The sequence below is a fragment of the Chlorocebus sabaeus genome, chromosome 9, assembly GCF_047675955.1.
Source record: "Chlorocebus sabaeus isolate Y175 chromosome 9, mChlSab1.0.hap1, whole genome shotgun sequence".
NCBI lineage: Eukaryota > Metazoa > Chordata > Mammalia > Primates > Cercopithecidae > Chlorocebus > Chlorocebus sabaeus.
The window spans coordinates 29,934,163-29,958,630 of NC_132912.1; the positions used below are offsets into that span (position 1 = coordinate 29,934,163).

The 24,468-nt window shown below is 43.8% G+C and overlaps 1 protein-coding gene across 2 annotated transcripts in view; it reads right to left on the reverse strand.

The window, feature by feature from the left end:
* Positions 1–11,971: 11,971 nt before the first annotated feature.
* The window catches only part of JCAD (junctional cadherin 5 associated), a 46,519-nt gene continuing 34,022 nt past the window's right edge, over positions 11,972–24,468 (reverse strand). For both annotated transcript variants that reach the window (XM_008002674.3, XM_073018838.1), the window contains one exon: positions 11,972–17,128. In XM_008002674.3, coding sequence (XP_008000865.3) covers positions 17,094–17,128 — 35 coding nt within the window. In that variant the 3' untranslated portion in view covers positions 11,972–17,093. The remainder of the gene's footprint in view (positions 17,129–24,468) is intronic.

Consider the following 24,468-nt stretch of genomic DNA (forward strand, 5'->3'; position numbering starts at 1 on the left):
GATACAGTCGCGCTCTTCTGTATTTCTTGGTTGCTGGACCTTGTACATCCCACAACCTTTGCTGACATCCCTCAGAGAAGCTCCTTCACTTTGTCCTCCTGCTGCCAGCAGATGCCAAGTCTCGGAAGGGCCCCTCCTCTTGTCACTGTCCCTCCAGGCCTGGCAGAGCCAGTTCCTTTGTTAGTGAGGAAGCTGTGATCCCGGGAGCAGTGGCCCTTTCCTCTCTGGGCGGAACACGGAGCTCAGCCTCTGCCCTCCCTCTCTCTGCTCCTCCTTGTCACCTTCCATTCACAGGCCTGGGACAAGGACCCTCCGGGATCCTTGCCTGCAATCCTCTTGGTTGGCAGGCGCTGCCGATTGGCATGGGCTGACAGCTTTCCTGAGGGGGATGTCTGGAGGCCACCAGCTGCCTCCACACACAGGTGCCCAGGTGTGTGGCTGCTTCAGTTCCAGCAGTCACCACCTTTCTGGGGAAATTCCATGCAGGATGAAGGGCTGAGGGAAAACCCCATGTACTTTGGGACCCCAGGACAAGAGGATAATTGTGCAAAATCCCACTGACATCACTTTTTCTCTGTAGGGAGCTGCAGATTAATGGTAAAGAAAAAAGCAAATGAGCAAAGTAACTCCTAGTTACCCCATCTATATTGGGGAAGAGAAGTTTGGAGACACTAGTGTCTCTAGTTATGTAGCATTTATTTTCTAGACCTAAGCGTCTACTCTGCCATGGTATTAGCTGTCCTTGGAAGCGTCCCTAACCTTCCCAAGCCTCTGTTACCTCATCTGCAAAATAGGAATACCTGATGTGCCTGGCTCTCAGGGTTGTTGTGGAAACGGAAAGAAAACAGCAACTGAGCATTGTCAAGGACTGTGACAGGGCTGAGGTTTTTACCCCATTTGTCAGGTTACAAGTGGGCCTGCCAGTTACATGAATGGGGATAGAAGACACAAGACTCCTGGGTCAGAGCTAAGGGAATTTATTACTCACTGCAACAGCAGTAGCCAGAGTCTCGGCATTTTCTTGGGTGGGATCTGTAGACTCCAATACCCAGAGCGCGACGTGAAGAGGCCCGGTGAGACGGTCACACCAGGCAGGAACCCTGAGTTTAGAAAGTCACTTATTTTTAGAATGGGTAGGAAGCCTGCCTCACCTTTGTCCCTGAGAGAGACATTATCTTTATTCTGGGCAGTAAACAAACCTACCCTTTCCTCTGGACAGAGAGACACTGACTCTATCTTCCCAGTCTGCTCTCTGCACAAACACCCTTGGAAAGCTAGTCTAGAACAAAAGCAGTCTGTGCCTCTCTTGGCAAAACAGGCTTCTGCCTTTCCAGGCAAGAGACCCACGGAGAATTTTCTCCCCACCAAAGCACTATTGAGAAAGTGCCAGTGCTATGTACGTGTAAGGTACTTTAACCTCATTTACCCTGACAATTGCCTTGTGAGGTGGCAGGGGGTAAAAATGACCCTATCCTGATGCTTATGTGGAAAGAGAGTCAGGCATGAGAGGTTCAGCACGTGTCCAAAACCACCCAGCTATTTGGTGAATCACCATATCTAGCACTGAGAAATCTAGGCTCTAGGCCCTCTGCTATTTCTACTACACCACTGGCAAGATCATCTTTAATGCCCCTCAAGTCTCACTCATTCCCACTAGAATCTACAAATTGTGACAGGCCATCGACAGTGAGCAGTCAGCACCATTAGAAACCTCTGCAGCTTCCAAGGCTGAGTTCATTTGAAAGCAGGCGATATGTGTTAAATAACCAGGCTTTGTTCCAGGTTATCAAAATTCTCCCACAGTCTGCTCCAACATGCCAATGTGGGTGTCGAGGGGTTACGAGGGAGTTTGCGGGCACTCGGAAGCAATTGAGACCCCGTGAGCTGCAGAGTGGTGAGCAGGACTGAGGCGTACAGGAGTGGGAAGTCGCTGACCCTCACACCCGCACTGACGTTGCTGCTCTTCTGCTTTGCATAAGAGGGTTCATACCCATTCTTTCTGTGCCAGAAAGAGAGACAGGCTCAAAGGTTCTGTGGCCTGGGGCTTGAGGTCTCCCTGTTGTTCAGCAAATGTCAGCAAGGGTCTCTGGCCCTGGAGGGGCTCTCACTGAGCTCCTGTGGGAGTGGGACATGTAGGATCCCCAGTTCCTACACTGTCTCCTACGGGGCTCCAGCTTGGCTTGGACCTCTTTCCTGGTGCACAGTATGACTGCTGATCGACACTCACTGAACACTTAGCAAGTGCCAGGCGCTGTGCTATGCCAAGCCCCTCGCACACATCATCTTATTTAATCCTCACAACAATCCTTTCTATGGGTGACATGCTTGCATCACATGGTAAGTGACAAAGCTCCAACTCGTTGCAGATCTTATCTGGCTCTGAGGCCCAGATATGCTTCCAACAAAGGACTTGTGAGTTATCTTCACATTTTTAGAAATAAAGTTGGGGTCCAGGGAGCAGAGCCCCTGAAAGCCTCTCTCTTTTGTGCCAGCCTGTCGCAGCAAAGTACTTCCAACTAGATCTTTAGGTAGACAGGTCTGCAGGTTCTGCTTGTAGGAAAAACAGCAAGCAATTAGCACAACCCGCCTGGACGTGGGGCTCAGTGAACACGTCCTTCGTTGGCGTGCACGTACACTGCCCTCTAGCGTTGAAGCGCCAGCAGGCCGCTACCTCTGCTCAACTTGCACAAGAGGTCAGCCTCTCGCCTTCCCATGGGTAGCAGAACAGAGCCCCGCATTTCCCACTCTGAAGAATGGACCACTTCCCACTGAGTGGCCTCTTCTACACAAAGGGCAAGGAACCCCGCATGAAAATGTCCCGAGCATTTTTGTGCTGCCTGGGGCAGCTGGCCACTTTCAGCAGGCTTCACTCTACAAGCAGCTTTTTCCTCTGAAAGTGACTTCTGTACACCATTTATTATGATCTGTCATCTATGAAGCCATTTATTTCAATGGCTGATGATAAGTATTGATACTTGACAGGATTTTCAACTTGGATTTCACAAACCTCACATATATTTTCTATTCTCTCCCATGTCAATATTCCTTTAGAAATCAAAACTACATCAAAAGAGATTCACCCGATTGCAGAGCTCAATCTGTGAAGTCGGTGCCTCCGTCGCCCTGAGATTCCTAGAGCTGCCATGAGCAAGGCATATCAAAGAAACCTGCCCTTTGACAACCACGTTTTATTTTCACCAGAAGGCATCTTCTCTCCATTGTAAAATATGTGATTCCAGGGTCTATGCAATGGTTCTGTAACTTGAAACTTCTCTGGATCAAGAGAAAAATGAAACTCTTTGTAGGCATCATTCATTGGGAGCACTCAAACTTAATAAAGATGACCTATTGTGAATGCAATACATTTTCTGCTGGGTTTAGCTTATTTTCCTTCATGGTACAGCCTTATATATGTGGGGTGGATTTGAACCAGCTATAATATGGGTACAGTTATAACTCTGCAGGAAATCTCCTCAGAGTAACAGATCTTATCTTTATAATAAAGACAGCCATTTAAAAAATTTCGTATAATCGTGCAGTACAAGGTTGGCATAACTCAAGCATAGCATGCCATCTAAGTTCATGCATGTGGCATTTCCTGTAGGCAGAAATAACTCTTTCAATGGCTTTTTTTTGTACTTCCATAATTGAAGACAAAGAAGACAGGTTCTATGGCAACATTATGAGGCCATCAAAATCAATGCTCCAAGCCCCACACTTCGTACTTCTTCTTTTCTCTACAGCAATTACAAGTTTTTCTTTTGTTTTCTGACCTTCTCAGGTTCAAGGTCAAACCTCCTAATACGTTTTCTATTTCTGCAAAACAATTGCTTCTACACTCAGCAGGTTTTCTTTTGGGTTTTTCTTTTTCTTTTCTTTTCTTTTTTCTTTTTTTTTTGAGACAGAGCCTGGCTCTGTCACCCAGGCTGGAGTACAGTGGCACCATCTCAGCTCACTGCAACCTCTGCCACCTGGGCTCAAACCATCCTCCCACCTCAGCCTCCCAAGTAGCTGGGACTATAGGCATGAGCCACTATGCCTGGCTATCTTTTTGTTGTTGTATGTTTAGTAGAAATGGCGTTTCACCGTGTTGGCCAGGCTGGTCTCGAACTCCTGACCTGAAGTGAACCACCCACTGTGGCCTCCCAAAGTGCTTGGATTACAGATATTAGCCACCTTGCCTGGCCCACTTTTATCCTTTGTGTTACAAGTGATCCAATTATACTCTTTTAGTTATTTTTAATTGCACAATTAAATTATTGTTGACTATAGTCACCTGGTTCTGCCATGAAATACTAGCTCTTATTCATACTTTCTATGTTTTGTACCCATTAACCATCCTCACTTCCTGCTCCCTTCTGTCCTCCCCAGCCTTTAACCATCCTTCTGCTCTCCATCTCCATGAGTTCAATTTTTATTTTTAGCTCTCAGAAATGTGTGACAGCATGCCAAGTTTCTCTTTCTGTGCCTGACTTATTTCACTTAACATAGTGACCTCCAGTTCCGTCCACGTTATTGCAAATTAAAAGATCTCATTATTTTTTATGGCTGAATAGTATTCCATTGTGTACATGTACCATATTTTCTTTATCCATTTGTCCGCTGATGAATACTTAGATTGTTTCCAGATCTTGGCTAGTGTGAATAGTGCTGCAATAAACATGGGAGTGCAGATATCTCTTTGATACACTGATTTCCTTTCTTTCAGATATATACCCAGTAGTGGGATTGCTGGATCAAGTGGTAGCTTTATTTTTAGTTTTTTGAGGAACCCCCAAACTGTTCTCCATAATGGTTGTGCTAATTTATATTCCCACCAACAGTGTATGTGGATTCTGTTTCTGCACATCCTTGCCAGCATTTGTTACTGCCTGTCTTTTGGATAAAAGCTATTTTAACTGAGATGAGATGATATCTCACTGTAGTTTTGATTTGCATATCTCTAATGGTCAGTGACATTGAGCACTTTTTCATATACTTGTTTGACATTTCTATGCCTTCTTTTGAGAAATGTCTATTCAGATCTTTTGCCCATTTTGAAATCAGCTCATTAGATTTTTCCTATAGAGTTGTTTGAGCTCCTTATATATTCTGGCTATTAATCCCTTGTCAGTTGGTTAGTTCGCAAATATTTTCTCCCATTCGGTGGGTTGCCTCCACTTTGTTGATTGTTTCCTTTGTTATGCAGAGGCTTTTTAACTTGCTGTGATCCCACGAGTCCAATTTTTTTCATGCAGTACTTGTTTTTTATAGTAAATACAGATAAGCAATCCATTCATACCTACATACCCATAACCCCAATTCCAGAAGTCATTATTGTCAACATTTTGGTGAAAACACGTCCAGGTTTGTTCTAAACTTTTGTTGTACTATGGTATTGACTTCCTGCTCTACCAAAATAAAATAGCGGACCTGGTGTACTCTGCCTCCCTGTTTTGTCTAATATCTAGACACAACTTTGCTTCAAAATAAATATTTACTGATAACTCACGTTATCGATACGTGCCAGGAATTTTGTCAGCCCCTGTGGATTTGTGAGACAGACACAGTCCAAACCCTCATGACACTGTCGCCTAGGAGGAGGGGACAGTGACATTCGATACTTTCAGCGGTCTCCATTACAGTCTTTACAATGGTATGAAGGGGAAGCCTAAACCAGAACCGCCTAACCTCACCTGGCCAGGTCACGGGAGCTGCTGCGGACCACGAGGCTCAAACAGACATGGTGGGTGAATGGAAATTGACAGAAGAGAAGGCGAAGGCCAACCAGCACAAATGAGTGGCATACACAGGTGCCAAGATAAAGGACCCAGAGAAGAGCTGGTGAATGGTCTATTGTATTGTGTCTGAAGACACCTCAAGTGGCTATGGGACGGTTAGCATTAAAATCACATATGTACTAGTTAAAATTGAAGTGTTCTGGCCCCCAGGCCGGATGCACTAAATCAGCATCTTCTTCTCTTTTAACACATTCCAGGCACTGGGATACACATTGAAGTTTGATAGCCAAAGCCCTAGAGTCCCCATGGCTTGTGTGTGATGGCCAGGGAGCTCTTGCAGTGCAAGTCTTACAGGGTCTTCCAGAACCAGCTCAGCAAGGGACTCCACAGGAGGCATGGGGGATAGGCATATTTGCTGAATCATAAAAAGCAAATGAATGAAGGTTAGTTACCGTATTTCATCAACTGCACGGGCACTTTTTTCACATTTTAATTTCTCTGAAATTGGGATGCACTTATAATCAATGGCAAGTAGTAATTTCATCAATAGCCTTTTCTTCCTTTTTTGGAATGAAGCAAATAAAATGGCGTGTCTTCTGCACGTGTTGAAATACAGCAGTTGTCTTCTCCCATTGTCCCCCAGCCTCTCCTCCTTCATCTAGAAGACCCACCTGAGGGGATAGTCTATACCCTTTGGAATATTTGCTGCCATGTTAATTTGTATTGCATGAACTTTCTCCCTGGACACAATTTTGCCCCTGATATCTTTCATCACTTTCTTATGGCACCCGTTTCATTTTTGCCTTTAGTCACAGAGTCTGATTTAAAAAAAAAAAAAATTGAAATCTGTTCTGGGTGTATCCTCTGGATTTATAGAGGTATCTCTATAAATAAAAATCTCAATAACCAGGAAAGTGAGTTCAGAACGCTTCCTCTGCAACTGAGACCAGCTGAAAGAATGAAACAGAAAGGCAGAGCATTCAGCAGTAAAACTTAATATCTGAACAGAGAGGTCTGTTCTGGGGTTTCCAAGGCTCTGGGCTCCATCTCAGGCAGGAAGGCAGCGACAAAGGCCCTTCCTGGGGACTTTCTAGTAGGATGCAGGGGGCTGTGTCGTTCCATCCTTCTCTGTGTCATCTAGTCCTAATCTTTCCTCTTCCCCGGCCCCAGTCTCACCCACCAGCTGCGCCTGCCCCAGCTGCCCTGATGGTTTTCTCCTGAAGATGTTAGGACCCTCATGTACAGCCTCTGCCTCTGCAGAAAATAGGAAGGGTCTCCTCTGTAGAGCACACAAGGATGGATGAGGTCTGCTGTTCCTAGAACCCAGAAACTTGGCATCTAGACCCCTGTGTTTTCCATTCACCTCTCCTCATGTATCCCTGTTATAAACAGCAAGGGCCACTGTCTGGGCAAAGTCATCTCCTCTATGGAAGGGGCCTCTCCCAGGAATGTGAGAGTTTGTGCTTGACAGACCCTGGAACTAAATTACACAGGCAACTGCTTACAGATAACCCTCTTGGCCTTGTGGTTGCTCCCTTATTAAACTGAAGGCACTACTAACCTGCCCCCAACCTTTTTTTTTTTTTTTTTTTTTTTGAGACAAAGTCTCCCTGTTGCCTAGGCTGGAGTGCAGTGGCATGATATTGGCTCACTGCAGCCTCAAACCCTTGGCCTCGAGCGATCCTCCTTCCTGGGCATCCCAAAGTGGGGGGATTAAAAGTATGAACCACCTCTTTCTTCGTGGTAGCATGTTTCGTTTTTTGGTGAGACAAAATCATCCTGCTGCCTTTGAGGTTCTGGTCACATCACCTAGTCACAGAGACACAGGACACACACTAGCTGCTTGGTATTGCCATCTAGTGAGTTTCCATCTGCCCTGGGGCTAATGCTCAGCTCATTGGTGGTTTAACTGTGTCAGGGCCTGCCAGTTGCCAATGAATAACTATTGTAACTCTCTTTATTAGCAACAGAACTTTGATTTTATTTAGAACCACAGTGGTGCCCAGTTAAGTGGACTACATTTCCAGGACTCCCTTGCAGCTTGATCATGTGACTGAATTCTTGCAAACGGAATACAGTCCTTCTGGGGTATGCAGGGGATTGGTTCCAGGTCCCCAAAGGACACCAAAATCCATGGATGTTTAAGTCCCTTATATAAAATGATGCAGTATTTGCATATAACATTTATATGTCCTTCTGTAAACTTTAAGTCATCTCTAGATAACTTATGATAGTTAATACAATGTAAATGCTATGTAGTTATTATACTGTAACAGTTGTATTCTTAAGTTGTTGTATTGTTATTTTGTTTCTTTTTCTTGATATTTTTGATCTGCAGTTGGTTGAATTTGTGGATGCAGAACCTGTGAATATAGAGGGCTGACCGTATATGCAGAAGAGTGTAGGACTTCCTGAAATCTCTTTAAAGGAAGCTAACTCATCTAGGAGGATAATTCTTCCTCTTGTCAGCTGCCTAGAAAGTGTCCAAGATAGCCGGCACGATAGCAGTCATCTTGGACCATGAGGTTACTTACCTTCAGGATGGAAGCCATTGCAAGGATGCTGGAAAAGAAAGATACAAGGAGCCCAGATCCCTGATTGCCAAGGAGCTTCTGTGCTGGCCCTGGACTGCCTGTCTCTGGGCTCCTTTGAAGTGTGAGACAAATAAGCTTTCACTTCACTTAAACCGTTGCTATTTTCAATTTTCTGGCATAGGCAGCTTAACCCAATCCTAACAAATGTATTTCGTATTGTAAGAATATTACCTTTGAATTTCACGACTAAATAGAGGATCATTCTGTCATCCTCCTAGGATGCAACAAGCTAAAAGGAACAGCATGGATGTTGAGGTTAATGTGAATAGGTCTGAATCCCTGCTTGGCTGCTAGCTGTGTGCTGCAGGCAGTAATTCAGCCTCTCTGTACCTGTTTTGTCTCCCACAAAATGGCATGCGTTAAATTAACTAATGCATATAATATGCGATGCCCACAGTAAGGAACCAACATGTTGTGCATTTTATTTTAAATACTTAAAAAATTCTAGGTATAGATTGAGGATCCCTTATCCAAAATGTTTGGGAAGAGAAGAGTTTTGGATTTTAGAATTTTTTGGACTTTGTTATATCTGCATATACATAATGAGATATCATGGAACGTAAGTCTGAACAATTTTTTTTTTTTTCTTTTGATGTCTCACTCTGTCATGCAGACTGGAGTGCAGTGGCGTAATCTCAGCTCACTGCAACCTCTGCCTCCCATGTTCAAGCAATTCTCCTGCCTCAGGCTCCTGAATAGCTGGAATTACAGGTGTACGCCACCACACCCAGCTAATTGTATTTTTAGTAGAGACGGGGTTTCACCATGCTGGACAGGCTGGTATCAAACTCCTGATCTCAAGTGATCTGCCCACCTTGGCCTCCCAAAGTGCTGGGATTACAGGCATGAGTTGCTGCGACTGGCCAAAACACGAAATTCATTTATGTTTCATACACACCTTAGGCATGTAGCCTAAAGGGAACTTAATATAACATCTTAAATAATTTTGTGTACTCATCACATGTGGTCAGGTGTGAAATTTTCCGCTTGTGGCATCATGGCATTCAAAAAGTTTGGGATTGGCTGGGCACGGTGGCTCACACCTGTAATCCCAGCACTTTGGGAGGCCGAGGCAGGCGGATCACGAGGTCAGGAGATTGAGACCATCCTGGCTAACACGGTGAAACCCCGTCTCTACTAAATATACAAAAAATTAGCCAGGCGAGGTGGCAAGTGCCTGTAGTCCCAGCTACTCGGGAGGCTGAGGCAGGAGAATGGCATGAACCCGGGATGTGGAGCTTGCAGTGAGCCGAGATGGCACCACTGCACTCCATCCTGGGCGACAGAGCGAGATTCCGTCTCGAAAAAAAATAAGTTTTGGATTATGGAGCGTATTGGATTAGGGGTGCTCAACCCGTAAATGCAGATTTGGGTTTATTTCCACACAAGCTGACCCTGTTATCATGATCTTAGAAATATACCAGTGGGGCCGGGCATGGTGGTCATGCCTCTAATCCCAGCACTTTGGGAGGCCGAGGCAGATGGACCACTTGAGGTCAGGAGTTCGAGACTAGCCTGACCAACATGGTGAAACCCTGTTTCTACTAAAAATACAAAATCAGCTGGGTGTGGTGGCGCACACCTGTAATCCCAGCTACTTGGGAGGCTGAGGCAGGAGAATCACTTGAATGCAGGAGGTGGAGGTTGCAGTGAGCTGAGATTGCGCCATGGCACTACAGCCTTTGTGACAGAGTAAAGGTTTGTCTCAAAAAATATATATATATATATATATATTTGTATGTGTGTATATATATGTGTGTGTGTGTGTGTGTATATATATATATATATATATATATACCAGTGGAGTTAGATTAGGTAGAAATACCCATGGTTCCATGGTTGGCCCCGGTGTGGTGGCTCGCACCTGCAATTTCAGCACTTTGGGAGGCTGAGGCAGGCAGATCCCCTGAGCCCAGGAGTTTGAGAATAGCCTGGGAAAGATGGCAAAACTCCATCTCTAAAATTAAAAAAAATTAAAACAAACAAACAACCACGGTTAACGTACAGGACAGAGTGGGGAAGTCAAGAGAAGAAACAGTGACCAGGGTCTCCAGAATAAATCTCCTCTAACTTCAAGAAAAGCTGGGCTTTCCAGCAGAAACCAAACCAGGGGCCCCCTGGAGCTCATATGGGTCAGCACTCAGTTTCCCATGGAGTTTTGGTCCCCAAAACCCTGAGAATGTAGGACTGGCAGCTTTTCCAGCCAGTCAATTGCAAGCTGACCACTTGGGGAAACACTGGTGTGTGGGGTAGAAGCAGAAAGGCGATTTAGCTGGTGAGACACAAATATCTCCAAAACTAAGTACATTTAAAAGGACCCCAGCAGCCAAATAGTGAGAAAAGCAGTCTATGTGGGTGACTGCAGATTAATGCCTTGGGCTGACTGCCCAGTTTATAAACACCCCAGTGCTCTGCCCTAACGTAAGAAAAATATGTCGGGAGAATTCAATATTGTCAGTCCCTTGGCTGGGCCATAGCGACGGTGATGGGGAGACGCATGGTAAGTTACTGGAATGGGGGAAGTGGACCACCCTGGTGAGAGAAATGGCAGGACTCCCACCCTGGCCATGACCCAGTCCGCAGTCACGTACAGATGTAGTTTTCCAATTGTTTTACTCTTGAACCCTTCTGGCAGGACAAAAGACCCTATGGACTTTCAGGTTTGCCAGAAAATAGTTATATAAGCTTAGAGTTGGAAGAAACCAGCTAATTTAGCTCAATCCCCCTCTCCACTTACAGGATGAAGTGTTCCAGGGAAAGGGTGTCAATGTCACAGCTAGTTAATGGCAGAGCCAGGCCCAGGATGAGTCCCCCAATTCCTGGGTTGTGTGTTTCATCTTCTAGCATTAATGTGGTCTAGGGATTTTTTCAGTTATATTTTAATATGTGGATTCAATTATCAACCAACTAGGCGACAGTCCTTACTTTAAAACCCACATCTCAATGTGATTTGAAATTTCAGACTACCTAGAAGGCCCTGGGATCCTCAAGCTTTGGGGCTCTGCACACGTGGAGCCAAGGAAGAAATGAGGAAAACAGCTTACAAAAGCTTACGGGAGAGAGAGGAAGCCTACACTGGAAAAGAAGGACCATGTTTTTAAAAACTCAGAAGCAACAGCTTAGAGGTTTATTGGTCTGACGATAGAAACGATTGGAGAGTATGATGTTGCACCGAGTCTCCCTCCCTTCCAGAACTGCCCTACAAGAAGACAGAAGCCTGGAGGGTAAAACCTACAACACTGCCAGGCAAGTATTTTCCCCAGAAGGCACTGCTCTAGCTTCATTTTCCATGCACTCGACACCCACAGTGTGCTGGAGGTTCTCTGTATATTGGATTCTGATGTTCTTTTGGTAGGAGAGGCTAGGGAGGACACAGAAGCCAGGGATGTGATATGTACAAGGCCACATGGTTACTGAGAGTCAATATTCACACCCAGTCCCCAAATTAACTCTTGGCCTCGTTCCACAATGTCAGTAAGCCTTGAGGGAGATGTAAACAGGAGCTTTAACTCCCAGGAAATCCCAGTGGAAACCAAAGGTGCTGGAACCCTGTGGGCTACCTGTCCCTGCATTACCCACACCATCTGAGCTGCTGCCCTTTAGGAAGCAGCCTCTAGGGCAGCTCTTGCACCCACAGTAAAAGACAACAGATATAGGTACTTCCATGCAAAATCTTTATTTGGAACATGTATGTTACTGAGCAGGCCAGCCACCATCCTGAAATAGCAAGGATATTTACATTGTGCAGAGAAATACAAGAGCTTCTTGAAGACATTCATCTGTGCTTTGCCGGCATTTTATCTGTTGCTTTGTCCTGTTTCTCTCTTCCCTGTGCTCATTATTCTTCATGCACCCTCACCTCTCATCACCTTAAGGCATCCTGTACCAGCCTGATCTGGGGGCGGTGACTGCAGCCAGCAATCGGCCATTACCAATTGTGTCTTTCTGGGAACCTTTCTACCTGTCTTAGGTATTAATGGTGCCCAAAGAAAGAATAAACAGATGAAAGTTTCTGTGGTTAGCTGGGCACGGTGGTGCACACCTGTAGTCCCAGCTACTAAGGAGGCTGAGGTGGGGATAGTGCTTGAGCCCAGGAGCTTGAGGCTGCAGTGAGCCATGACCGCATCACTGCACTCCAGGCTGGGCAACAGAGCAAGACCTTGTTTCAAGGGGGAAAAAAAAAAGTTTCTTTGGGGTTGCAAGGCCTTGTTTTCACCAAATTTTAGAAGTCCCCCTGAGATGTTTCTGCTTAACTTCTCTTACAGGCCTGTGAGGGCTCGAATTTCAGCTGACCCAGGTGGAGAGTACTTCATTGATTTTTATAATCTGGAAATGACCGCTTTTCCCCCCGGCTGGGACATATTGTTTTCATTTCTGTTTGCTGCCATATGCTTGTCCACTTGAACTTGCCTTTGTCTCCTTGCTCCATGACAATGAATGTCTCACATCTCGGCTCTGCTGCAGGGCTGGGGTGAAGGGAGGTGGAAGAAAGAAGAGATGGTCCTTTGGCTTGGTTGTAAGCCCTAGCAGGGCCTGCCTTTCATACGGAAAGGTTCCTCCTCACTTGCTTCAAGGCATGGGGATGAACGGCCAGACAATCTGGACTTGCCTTTGGGTATAAGTTTCAGTCACTAAGCAGAGACCACAGAACAAGGACCTCCCGGTCCTCTGCTGTATTTGTACACACAAGTATCACGGAGCCTTTCCAAGGTCAAAGTCAGGAATCTGCAGGAGCCTTGGCTGCCTCCTCACACGGCTGATGAACCAAGGACTGTTTCGACGGGCAGGTTGCTAGCCTACATCAACCTTTTCAAGAGGCCTCAATCTGAATTTATGGTCTTAATGACTCCCTTTTTATTTCTTTCCAACAAAACCTGCAGGCTGGAGGCCATTCTTCCTTTAATGTTATTTTATCATCTCCCCCTTCTTAGTGTGGTGGGTCCCAGAGTGGACCAACCCACACTCCTGGAGAAGGACCTCCCGCCATGCAGATTCTTAAAGGTCACTGGAATGTGTCTCTTAAATCCTGTCCTGAGTAGCAACTCTCCTCCCACAGACAGATGTACAGAATCTGCAGTCAAAAACAAAACAAAACAAAAAATGCAAAACTCCCCCAGGCCTGCAACAGCTTTGGCTTAAGAAACACACTCCCACCCCACATCCCATCTTTTAAGCTTCATCTCCCTGCACAAATGGGTCTGGTAGAACAATGCTCCCAAATGCTAAACTAATTGCTTCTAAGAACTTACGACATGGGAAATGTTTCCCTAAGCTCAAATACGGATAGAGAGACAATTCTGCTGTACTGGTCCCTTTGCAAGAGATGCTATCCTGACATTTAACTGTGTATTATTTAATCATTTAAAACAAACGATAATACAAAATTCAGCCAGAACACACAAACATGATCTTTGGGAGTCACAGGATGAAATGGTAGGTGAATGTTATCTTCCATCAGCCCCTTCTGCCTCTGAGTTGGGAAAGTAGTTGTTTCAACTGATCAGCTTCATCCTTTTTCTTCAGAAGCCCTACTGAGATGCTGTCAGAGTAAGTCATTTTGCTACTGCAAAAAAAAATTATCAGGGTCTGGTTTCAGAGTCATTTGAGTTTTAAAACATAAACTTCCATTAACAATGGCCCTTCACCAACAGTAAAATGGGGCAGCAAAAGTTCTACTTAGAATTTCCACATGAATGAAACCAGCAAGGAACTCTGCTAAGGAAACCAGGATCTCGAAGAACAGATTCATGTTTTAGGGACTTTAAAAGAAGAAATCCAAGCAGTTATGCACATGGACATAATCCTGAAAACCCAATCGGGGCTGGGTGCATTGTCAGTGAGGAGTTTTTCTGTAGTCTGCAGAAACATGAGGTTGAAAGTGATAATATAGATATTTGGTTTTCAGTCATTCAGAAATTTTCTTCAAAGAAAGGCAATTTGAGCTAAATTACCATCATTTATCCCTTCTTTTGCAAATCAAGAAATACTAATCCATTGCACATGTAATCCCTCATATAATGTTTAGTCCAAATGGTCAAAATTACAACTTTTAATTTTATGAGCTCCAAATTATTAAACACCAACAGTTAACTGTGTGCATGAGAACAACAAAGACAAATACAAAATATAGAAACTTTTTCTTCCAGCCACAAAAAAATAACCAAGTTATGTATGTATGAGAAATAGAAACAACTGAATAATTAGTGTTAAATTCAAGACCTCTGGGAAAGCTGTTGTTGGTTATAGGCTATTATTTACCTTAGAATATGAAAGTTTAAAGGTCAAATTTTCAAGTTAAACATTTAAAGTTACCTTCCCCCAAAAAAAGATTTATATGTAGGCTTAAGTTTAGAACAGTTAAAGTATAAATGTTGATAATTTCAACTTAATTCAGAATGGTTTCAGAAAGACATAACAATTTAAGATAACAAAACAGAAGGGCATCTCATTTTGGTTTGAGAATCACAGAAGGTACAACAGTTTTTCTTCCTTGGGGATCCTTCTCTTTCTCTTGAGGAATGAACTAAAATTCAGTTATTTTGATTCAAAGAGGTATTTAGATGGTATCAACAAAATTTTAGAGGAAATCAGAACGGAGTTCATATACATGTATGGGTATGTATGCGTACACGTACATGTATACATGTGCACGTACATAAATGTATATACACATATACCTTCTTATGTTTGCATTTAAAGAGGGAAGTAAGACCCCACAAAGACCTCCAGGCGCCTCAGCCCTCATTTGGTACTACCAGGTGACTTGAATGATTCACCAACGACAACAGTGTCTGAACTCTTCCCCACTCAATTTTTCCTGGGAAGAGGAACTTTTTGTTTCCTCCGCATACTGCTGCTGTGAAAGCTGGAGTGCACTCTAACTTTTCGTAAGAGCTGAATTCTGGACTGCAGATAAGTGTTTTGAAAAGATTTGGAAAGATTTTTCGGGGCGACTTAGATTCTGTTTTGTTTGTTACAGTCCAAATACATAAAGTTGTTATGAAATAAAATCATACGGTGCAGATGAGAACAGGCCGGGAGAGCCAGGCCAGTCGTTTTAGGGCCAAAGGACAGATCACCCAACGGTTCACATTTTAGGAATTTGAAATGTCTAAAAATAGATAAGGTGGTTTCTCTAAAAGAAAATAAAATGAAAGAGAAGGGGAAAAAATAAAAGGGAAAAGGAGGACAGGGGTAAGGAAGGAGGGTAAGAGGTAGTAAGGGAAGGAGGAAGGGAGGGAGGGAGGGAGGGAGGGAGGAAGGAAGGAAGGAAGGAAGGTAGGTAGGGAGGGAGGGAGGAAGGAAGGTAGGTAGGGAGGGAGGGAGGGAGGGAAGCGCAGTGATTTAGGGAATGTTAGCTATCAAGAATACCTTACTTAGAAAGAAGGAAAAAATGCATAAACTTTGTGCAGGTTAATGCAGTATTAAACACAGTAGAATACATAGGCCTCATAATACTTTTGTAATGTCATATATATAACGTCCCCAAGCACTTTCTAAAAATATGCAGAGACTAATTCAAGATCATTCTAGATAAAAATACATATTTCTTTAAAGGGGTGGCATGGCGGGGTGGGGAGAAAAGTATGGTTTCAGGGCAGATCCCCACACACATACAAAGATAAAACTATGTTTTTTGGTAATTCTAGTTGATATGGCAGCAAAAATTGTCATAACAATGTTGGCTGGTTTTGAGAGGGTTATTTTCAAATATAACCTGATAGCTACATTTGTACAAAAATCTTTGTGAAAAGTTTATTTTATTAACCCTGTGATATGTCTATATTGACATTTTCTAAGATAAAATAAAAGTAGCAGAGCTGTCAATGGGTAAGGGACAGAGCTTTAAAGCAAAAGTGAACCCTCTTTGGGTTCCTCTCACACAAAGGGATACAGACTCTTAAATAAAATAATACTTCCTTAAAAATCTGCCGCCTAACAATTGTTTACATCATAGAAAAATAGCATTTTCGTAAAAAGAAATAGTCACTTTGTTAAAATGGTCTATTTTAAACCAGCAATTATTTTTCATATAAAGAATTTCTAAATACCCATACAGAAAATAAAAATAGATAATACTGAGTGCAAAGCAGACAATGGCATGTTTGCAACTGATCAAAATATTTCACTGCCAGATAAATAATACTCTTAGTATATTACAGTACAAGTTTTAATTTTTCAGGAACTTAGAAGATATTGCTTTTATTCTCTGTTGGCAAGTTACTTACAAGTAAAGTTACTTCCAGCAGCAGAAGGTCAAATTGACTAGAAATGGATCATACCTATTGATTCACATTTCCCCTAAACTGGAAGTGCTGAAACACCAGGCAACAGCCTGTGTCCCAAACTCCTTCACAAGAGCATGTACTGCAGGCCATGGAGACACAGAGGGGAGCACACCATTCACTGGCCTTTCCAAAGCGTTTGCTGGATCTTCCATGTTGAAATCTTCACCCAGAACGAGAGCAACACCAACTATTTACCAGCTTGGTCAAATCTGTCATGAGGGAGGGTTTCTGTGAAAACTCCTTCCTAATTATAGGCATTAAATCTTCATGCTATAAAAACAGATGGTTTCAACGGACGATCGCTTTATCGCCACAAAGCAATTCTGAGAGGATGGCAAGTTTCCTAGTGGCAGTGGTAAAGAATGTTATCAGGATGCTAAAAACCCAGCCGCTTCCAGCTTCTACATGGGGAAGTGGGCTGACAGACTAAATCTCTCAGCTCCTTGAGAATACTCAATTAGCAACGGAATGCAAGCTCCACTAGCATTTCCTCACACCCTCTCCACTCTGCTAGGGTCATAGGAATCTGTAAAAAAAAAGAAAAGAAAAGAAAATCAGCGGTATATTCAACTGCTCTATTTTCTGTTTAATCCTTAGATCACAAATTTGTCTAGGAAACAAAAGCTACAAATGTATAAAGGTTAATTTTTGGACATTTTAACAATAATGTTTTCACTAAGGAGTAAAAAAATATTTGTCAAAAAGGCCTATTTTCAAGGAATGTGCATAGTCATTACCCAAACACAGATGGGAAAATATGAACTGCTTAATACTTCGGCGGCTCCTTCCTGTTCGCCATGGAATATACGTCACTTTAAACGCAATGTTTCCAAACTGGCAGTGATGTGTTTGGCTGATATTAAGATAGACATCTTATCTGGCTGATATTAAGGTAGAAGTCTTATCTTTCTTTCTTCTTCTTCTTCTTTTTTTTTTTTTGGTAAATTACAGCTCAAAAGAAAGCTTGCTTTAGAATATGCATCTTTGTGATCAAACGCTGTCCCTTGAAGGCGTGAGGATCCTCAAATCCTAACTGCCTGGCTGGCAAAGAGAGGTTTTCTGTCTCTCATCACCACTGACCAGCAGGCAGCCCCAGGGCTGGATGCTCACCTGTCAGTGGAAGGCTTCCAGAGCCTTCTAACACAGGTGTGTACGAGTCTGGACCCTCACACTGATCCATTCTACTGCCGGCAATGGAAAAATCCCAATCTGTGCCCAGATGACCTGGATTTCTAAAACGGGACACCATACAAAAGAGCAATCATCCTAAACTGCCACTACTGCTGCTGCTGGGCGCTGCCAAGTCCCACAACCTCCAATTCACAGATGTCTGTCTGGAATCCAGACAAACCTAAGGCTCATGCGTGCGCCTCCTGTGGTAAGATTTTCCTGCCATAGCAGCTCAAAGGCTTCTTAATTTTTAAAGAAAAAATGTTTAAGCAATCTGGAAGGAGTATAGCCATTATGGAAACATTATGGAAGTTCCTCAAAAAAAATTAAAAATAGAACTACCGTATGATCCAGCAATCCCATGACTGGGTATGTATCCAAAGGAAAGGACATCAGTATGGAAGAGATATCTGCACTACAGCATTATTTACAATAGCCAAGTTCACTGCAGCATTATTTACAATGGCCAAGATAGGAAACTACCTAATCATCGAGGTTTTCATCACTGGATATACGGATAAAGAAATTGTATAGCTGGGTACGGTGGCTCACGCCTGTAATCCCAGCACTTTGGGAGGCTGAGACAGGCAGATAACCTGAGGTTGGGAGTTCGAGACCAGCCTGACCAACATGCAGAAACCCCATCTCTACTAAAAATACAAAAAATTAGCCGGGCATGGTGGCGCATGCCTGTAATCCCAGCTACTCGGGAGGATGAGACAAGAGAATTGCTTGAATCCAGGAGGCAGAGGTTGCTGTGAGCCGAGATCGTGCCATTGCACTCCAGCCTGGGCAACAAGAGCGAAACTCCGTCTCAAAAAAAAAAAAAAAAAAAAAAAGAAGAAAAGAAAAAAAGAAATTGTATATACACACACAATGGGATATTATTCAGCCCTAAAAGATAGGCTAATCCTGCCATTTTACAACAACATGGATGAAACTTAAGGCCATTATGGTAAGTCAAAAAAGCCAGACACAGAAAGACAAATACTGAATGATCTCACCTATATGTGGAATCTTTTTTTTTTTCTTTTTGAAAAAAAAGCTGAAATCACAGTAATAGAGATTAGAAGGGTGGTTGCCCAGGGGCTGGGGTAAAGGAAAAGGGGAAATACTGGCCAAAGGCTACAAACCCTAAGCGATGAATAAGTACCGGAGACTGAGTGCATAGGATGGTGCATAGGATACTAATGCCATCATGTACACTTGGAATTTGCTAACAGAGTACATCTCAAATGTTCTCAACACACTTGAAAAACTGGTAACTATGAGAGGAGATGACTATGTTAACTGCCTTGACTGGGGTACTCATTTCACAATCTATAGATGAATCAAAACACCGTGTTCTACACCTTAAATATATGCAATTTTTGTCAATCATGCCTCAATAAAGCTGGGAAAAAAAGAAAAAGGAAAAAAACAGCAAGGCTCAGCATGGTCAAGAAAGGTGATTCACTTAACAAAGAAAAAAAAAGGAAACCTGGAAGTATCTGAAAAGTTAGAAAAACAACCTTTTGGCCAAACGAGGTGGCTCACACCTGTAATCCCAACACCTTGGGAGGCTGCAACAGGTGAATCACCTGAGGTCACGTTGGAGACCAGCCTGGCCGATGTGGCGAAACCCCATCTCTACTAAAATACTAAATATACAAAAATTAGCCAGGTGTGGTGGTACATGCCTGTAGTTCCAGCTATTCGGGAGGCTGAGGCACGAGAATCACTTGAACCTGGGAGGTGGAGGTGGCAGTGAGCTGAGATCGCACCACTGCACTCCAGCTTGGGCAACAGAGTGAGACTCGGTCTCGAAAAAAAAACCAGAAAAACGAAAAACAATCTTTTCTGAAATCCATCTGGACAACCATGCATTAAAAAGGCCACAGACATTCCAATTTCTCCAGCAGCAAAGCGTCTTACACATCCTCCTCACTCCTTTACAACCTGGCTGAGACAGACGTGCGATACGACAGGTATCACGACTGTGATGACTGATACAACCTGGCTGAGACAGACGTGCGATACGACAGGTATCACGACTGTGGTGGCTGATACAACCTGGCTGAGACAGACGTGCGATACAACAGGTATCACGACTGTGGTGGCTGATATAACCTGGCTGAGACAGACGTGTGATACGTCAGGTATCACGACTGTGATGACTGAGACAGCGTTCAGAGTACTTTCAGCCCTATATTACTAACCAGATGGGACAGTCTCTGCATTTAGGAAAAGAAGTTTGCGCCTGCTCAAACATCATCAGCTGCACGCAGGGGTAATCTGGCTAAAAGGAAGGGGAGTTCACGTAAGTTCTTCCTGACTGTTGATGCTTAACAACATCCATGAGACAATATAAGACATTAATAGCTGGGTGCTTCATTTCTGTGCTCAATCAGCCTCAGAGTGCTCACATTCTGACAGGGTCCGCCTGTGAGCAAAGGTGTCTTTTTCTCCATTGATAATAAGGTGTGCGGTCACGAAATTATGAGAATGTGTGGAAGTCACACTTCCAGCTAGTGGGAGCATCTGTTATTAAGATGCTTAGTTTCTTCCCAGCTAAGCCTCACATTACATAACACTAGGCACTGAACAGGCCATGCCATGTCTGTCTGTACCACCCTACCCAACACACACACCCTTCAAGACCCTTATTATCTGTGCTGTGTTGTACCCACCATCAAGTGTCTTTAGATTACAGATGGTCATTTCAGCTCACATCTTTTTCGTGGTCTTCTGTGCCAGGCACCCTAGAGACACCTCCACAGGACATGCCTGCTGCCCACAGTCCCCTGGGCTCTTTCTTCAGCTCATGGACTGTCCAGGTCCAATAAAATTATAATGTGGGCCACAAAACATTACTTTATTTTTTAGAGACAGGGTCTCACTCTGTCACCCGGGTTAGAGTGCAGGGGCACGATCACAGCTCACTGCAGCCTCAAACTCCTGGACTCAAGCGATCCTCCTGCCTCAGCCTCCCTAGTAGTTGGGACTACAGACATGCACTACCATGCCTAATTTTGTTTTTCATTTTGTGTAGAGATGGGGGTCTCGCTAGGTTGCCCAGGCTGGTTTTGGGCTCAAATGATCCTCCCACCTCTGCCTCCCAAAGTACTGGGATTACAATCACGAACCGCCACACCCAACCATCATTATTTTAAATTTTCTAGTAGCTATGTTAAAACAAATAAAAATAAACAGGTAAAATTAATTTAAATACTATATTTCACCAAATATATTCAAAATATCGTTTCAATATGTAACCAATATAAAAATGATTGAGACATTTTAGATTCTTTTTTTGCACTAAATCTTTGGAATCTGTCATGTATCTTAGACTTACAGCACATCTCAATTTGCATGAGCCATATTTCAAGTGCCCAGTAGCTGTATGTGACGAGGGGCAACGATATTGGAAAACACAGGTCTAGAGGGTAGGGTGGTTACCTGGAGAATTTAGAATCCTGTTTCCTGTGGGTTCCATTTCAGCTGAGGACAACTCACGGAGGACTGCCCTGGTGGGCATTTCACATATTAATGCCCTCGGAGAGGTGCTAATGTCCAGCCTTCTCATGGCGTGATCTGTCATCATGAAGCCTTCCCCGATTTATCTCATTTCGGGCCTCACACAGATATCTCTTCTCATGCTTCCCCTGGACTCATATTAACAGGGTTTGCAACAGAGGATGATGGAACCAGGAGGTTCTGTGTATGATCAATGCCTGGGATGACACTTCCGAATTGGAGCATCAGTCATCCAGCAAAGATGGGAGTCTGTGACCCAAATTGGTTTTGGGCTGCTGATTTCTTAGCCAGAAGCATGAAAGACCACTAAAGACATGTGAGCTGAAACAATCAACTTTAACCTAAAATAAAGACACTTGATGATACGACAGGCATGACACAAGGGTGTGTGTGTAGGGTGGGGTGGTGCGAATAGATATGGCATGGCCTTGTGTTACAGTTTCAGAACAGATGTTTGAATTTAAGTGGGCTACAAATTTAGGAGCAATGAAGCAGTTCTAGCATGCTGGGGTCATGGGGGCAGCAGTGGGGTGGGGAAAAGATTAGGATTCTTATGTTTAAAACGGTTAAATACATCAAAAGGAAAGCAAAGTCCAAGCGCTTATCAGTGACATAACAACAAGGCTTTACTCTAACTTGTGAAGCAACAGTGAGTGGAAAAGTGGACATATGTCAAAAGTATTACTACCTCCATCATATGACCTCAGTTGTTCTCAAAACAAGTGATTTTGAATATTGAGGCCTGGTGACCATCACGTGAAAGGCCCACAGAGGGCCACCTGAGCAAAACAAATGTGAGAAATCGTCCCTAATAGTGCTCTCCCCTCCAATTATGGTCATGCACCACAGAACAACGTTTTGGTCAATGACGGGCCACATAGATGGCGGGCCACATAGAACTTCCAGTTCTGCAAGCTCCATGCATGGTGAGTGCCCTATAAAAGTGGTCCTTTCTTTTTTTTAATATTTTATACCATATTTTTACTGTGCATTTTTTTTTGAGATGGAGTTTCACTCTTGTTGCTGAGGCTGGAGTGCAATGGTGCAATCTCAGCTCACTGTAACCTCTGCCTCGCAGTTTTAAGCAATTCTCCTGCCTCAGCCTCCCAAGTAATTGGGATTACAGGTGACTGCCACTACACCTGGCTAACTTTTGTGTTTTTAGTTAGCGACGGGTTTTCACCATGTTGGCCACGCCAGTCTCGAACTCCTGACCTCAAGTGATCCACCCGCCTCGGCCTCCCAAAATGCTGGGATTACAGGCATGAGCCACCACGCTCGGCCTGTACCTTTTCTATAGATACATTTAGATACACAAATGCTTACCATTGCGTTAAAATTGCCTGCAGTATTTTACACAGTAACAGGCTGTACAGATTTGCAGCATGGGACCAATAGGCTCTACCACGAAGACTAGGTGTTTAGTAGATTCTACCATCTAGGTTTGTGGAAGTGCACTCTCTATGGCGTACACACAATGACGAAACTACTAATGATGCATTTCTCAGAGTGCAGCCGCATTAAGCAACACATGACTGTATTTGAAAATGCCCGAGGAAGCTGTCAACATGAGTAGCTCTCTAGCTGCAGAGTTTTGGCCATTTTATTGTGTATTAGCAAATGCATCAGATGGAGAAGAGGAAAAAATAATTAAATGTTCTGCTTGTTAGTAGCGATGGTTAAAAAAAACCCAAAAAGGTCATGAGGGAGGTGTTGTTAATAACTGGCTAAAATGAAAGTCTGCATTACCTGGGTGTTTTTAGATACCTACTGGACCTTCTTATGCTAAACAGTCAAGCTAAAAATGAGGGAGTGCTTTTCTGCACTGGCAATTTTGTGTTATCAAATACTCCCTGGACTGGGCACCATAACTGAGGCAGGAGGATTGCCTGAGGCCAAGAATTCAAGACCAGCCTGAGCAATGCAGCAAGACCTCATCTCTACAAATAACTAAAAAAATAGCTGAGTGTGATGGTGCATGCCTGTAGTCCCAGCTACTTGGGAGGCTGAGGCAGGACAATCGCTTGAGCCTAGGAGTTCAAGGCTATAGCGAGCTACGATCATGCCACGGCACTCCAGCGTGGGCAACAAATTGAGACTCTATCTCAAAACAATCAAAAACCTCCCTGAAATAGGTGTCCATGAACTGAGACACAGAAATATTTACCAACTGGTATTTTATTATAACAGGATTTATTTGTCTTATTTTAAACTCCTTACAATTTTCAGGAAGACGTAGGACTGAGAAAATCATCCTGATTTTACAGATGAAGAAATTTGCTTTAGAAGTCTATGACAAGTTTTAACTAGCCTTAAAGTCTAATGGGCAGATGTTTTGAGGAGGAAGGGGGACTGCGGAGGAATTACACTGAAGGCTACAATAAATCCTGACAGCTCAAAAAATGGGCAGGTAACTCTTTTCCACCATAATGGCAAAGCCTTCACATTCTCAGTATTCTCTACCACTGCAAAGCCCCAACTTGTCCAACGAGAGGATCCAAGGAGCCCCGACGAAGGATTATTTCAATCATGTATTTTGCATAGGGAGCAGAGGAGCAACACTGGCTAGCACCCCTAAGAATCCCACTGTATTTGGGGGAAACTTGAGAGTGCCCATGTACATTTTTTTGTTCAATAGAAATCTCTGACTACTTCCAACGGAAACAATGGCTCTTTTCTATCTGCTTCAATATTCTTGGGTTTCAAAACAGAAAATAGAAAGGGGTAGGAGGAGTGGAACCACCTGTTGAAGACTGGGTAGGAAGAGGGAAGAGCCCGGCTCAGGAGAGAGCATTCCTCTAACTCAACTCGTGGGGGCCAAGTTTTTCTTTTTCCCTAACTGTAAAAAGGCTTGGACTGGGCCAGGCTCAGTGGCTTATGCCATAATCCTGGCACTTTGGGAGGCCAAGGAGGGCAGATTACCTGAGGTCAGGAGTTTAAGACCAGCTTGGCCAATATGGCAAAACCCTGTCTCTACTAAAAATACAAAAATAAACTGGGCGTGGTGACACACGCCTGTAGTCCCAGCTACTCAGGAGGCTGAGGTAGGAGAATCACTTGCACCCAGGAGGCTGAGGTTGCAGTGAGCCAAGATCGTGCCACTGCTTTCCAGCCTGGGCAACAGAGTGAGACCCTGTCTCAAAAAGGAAAAAAAAGGGAAGGGGAGACAAGGGGAGGAGA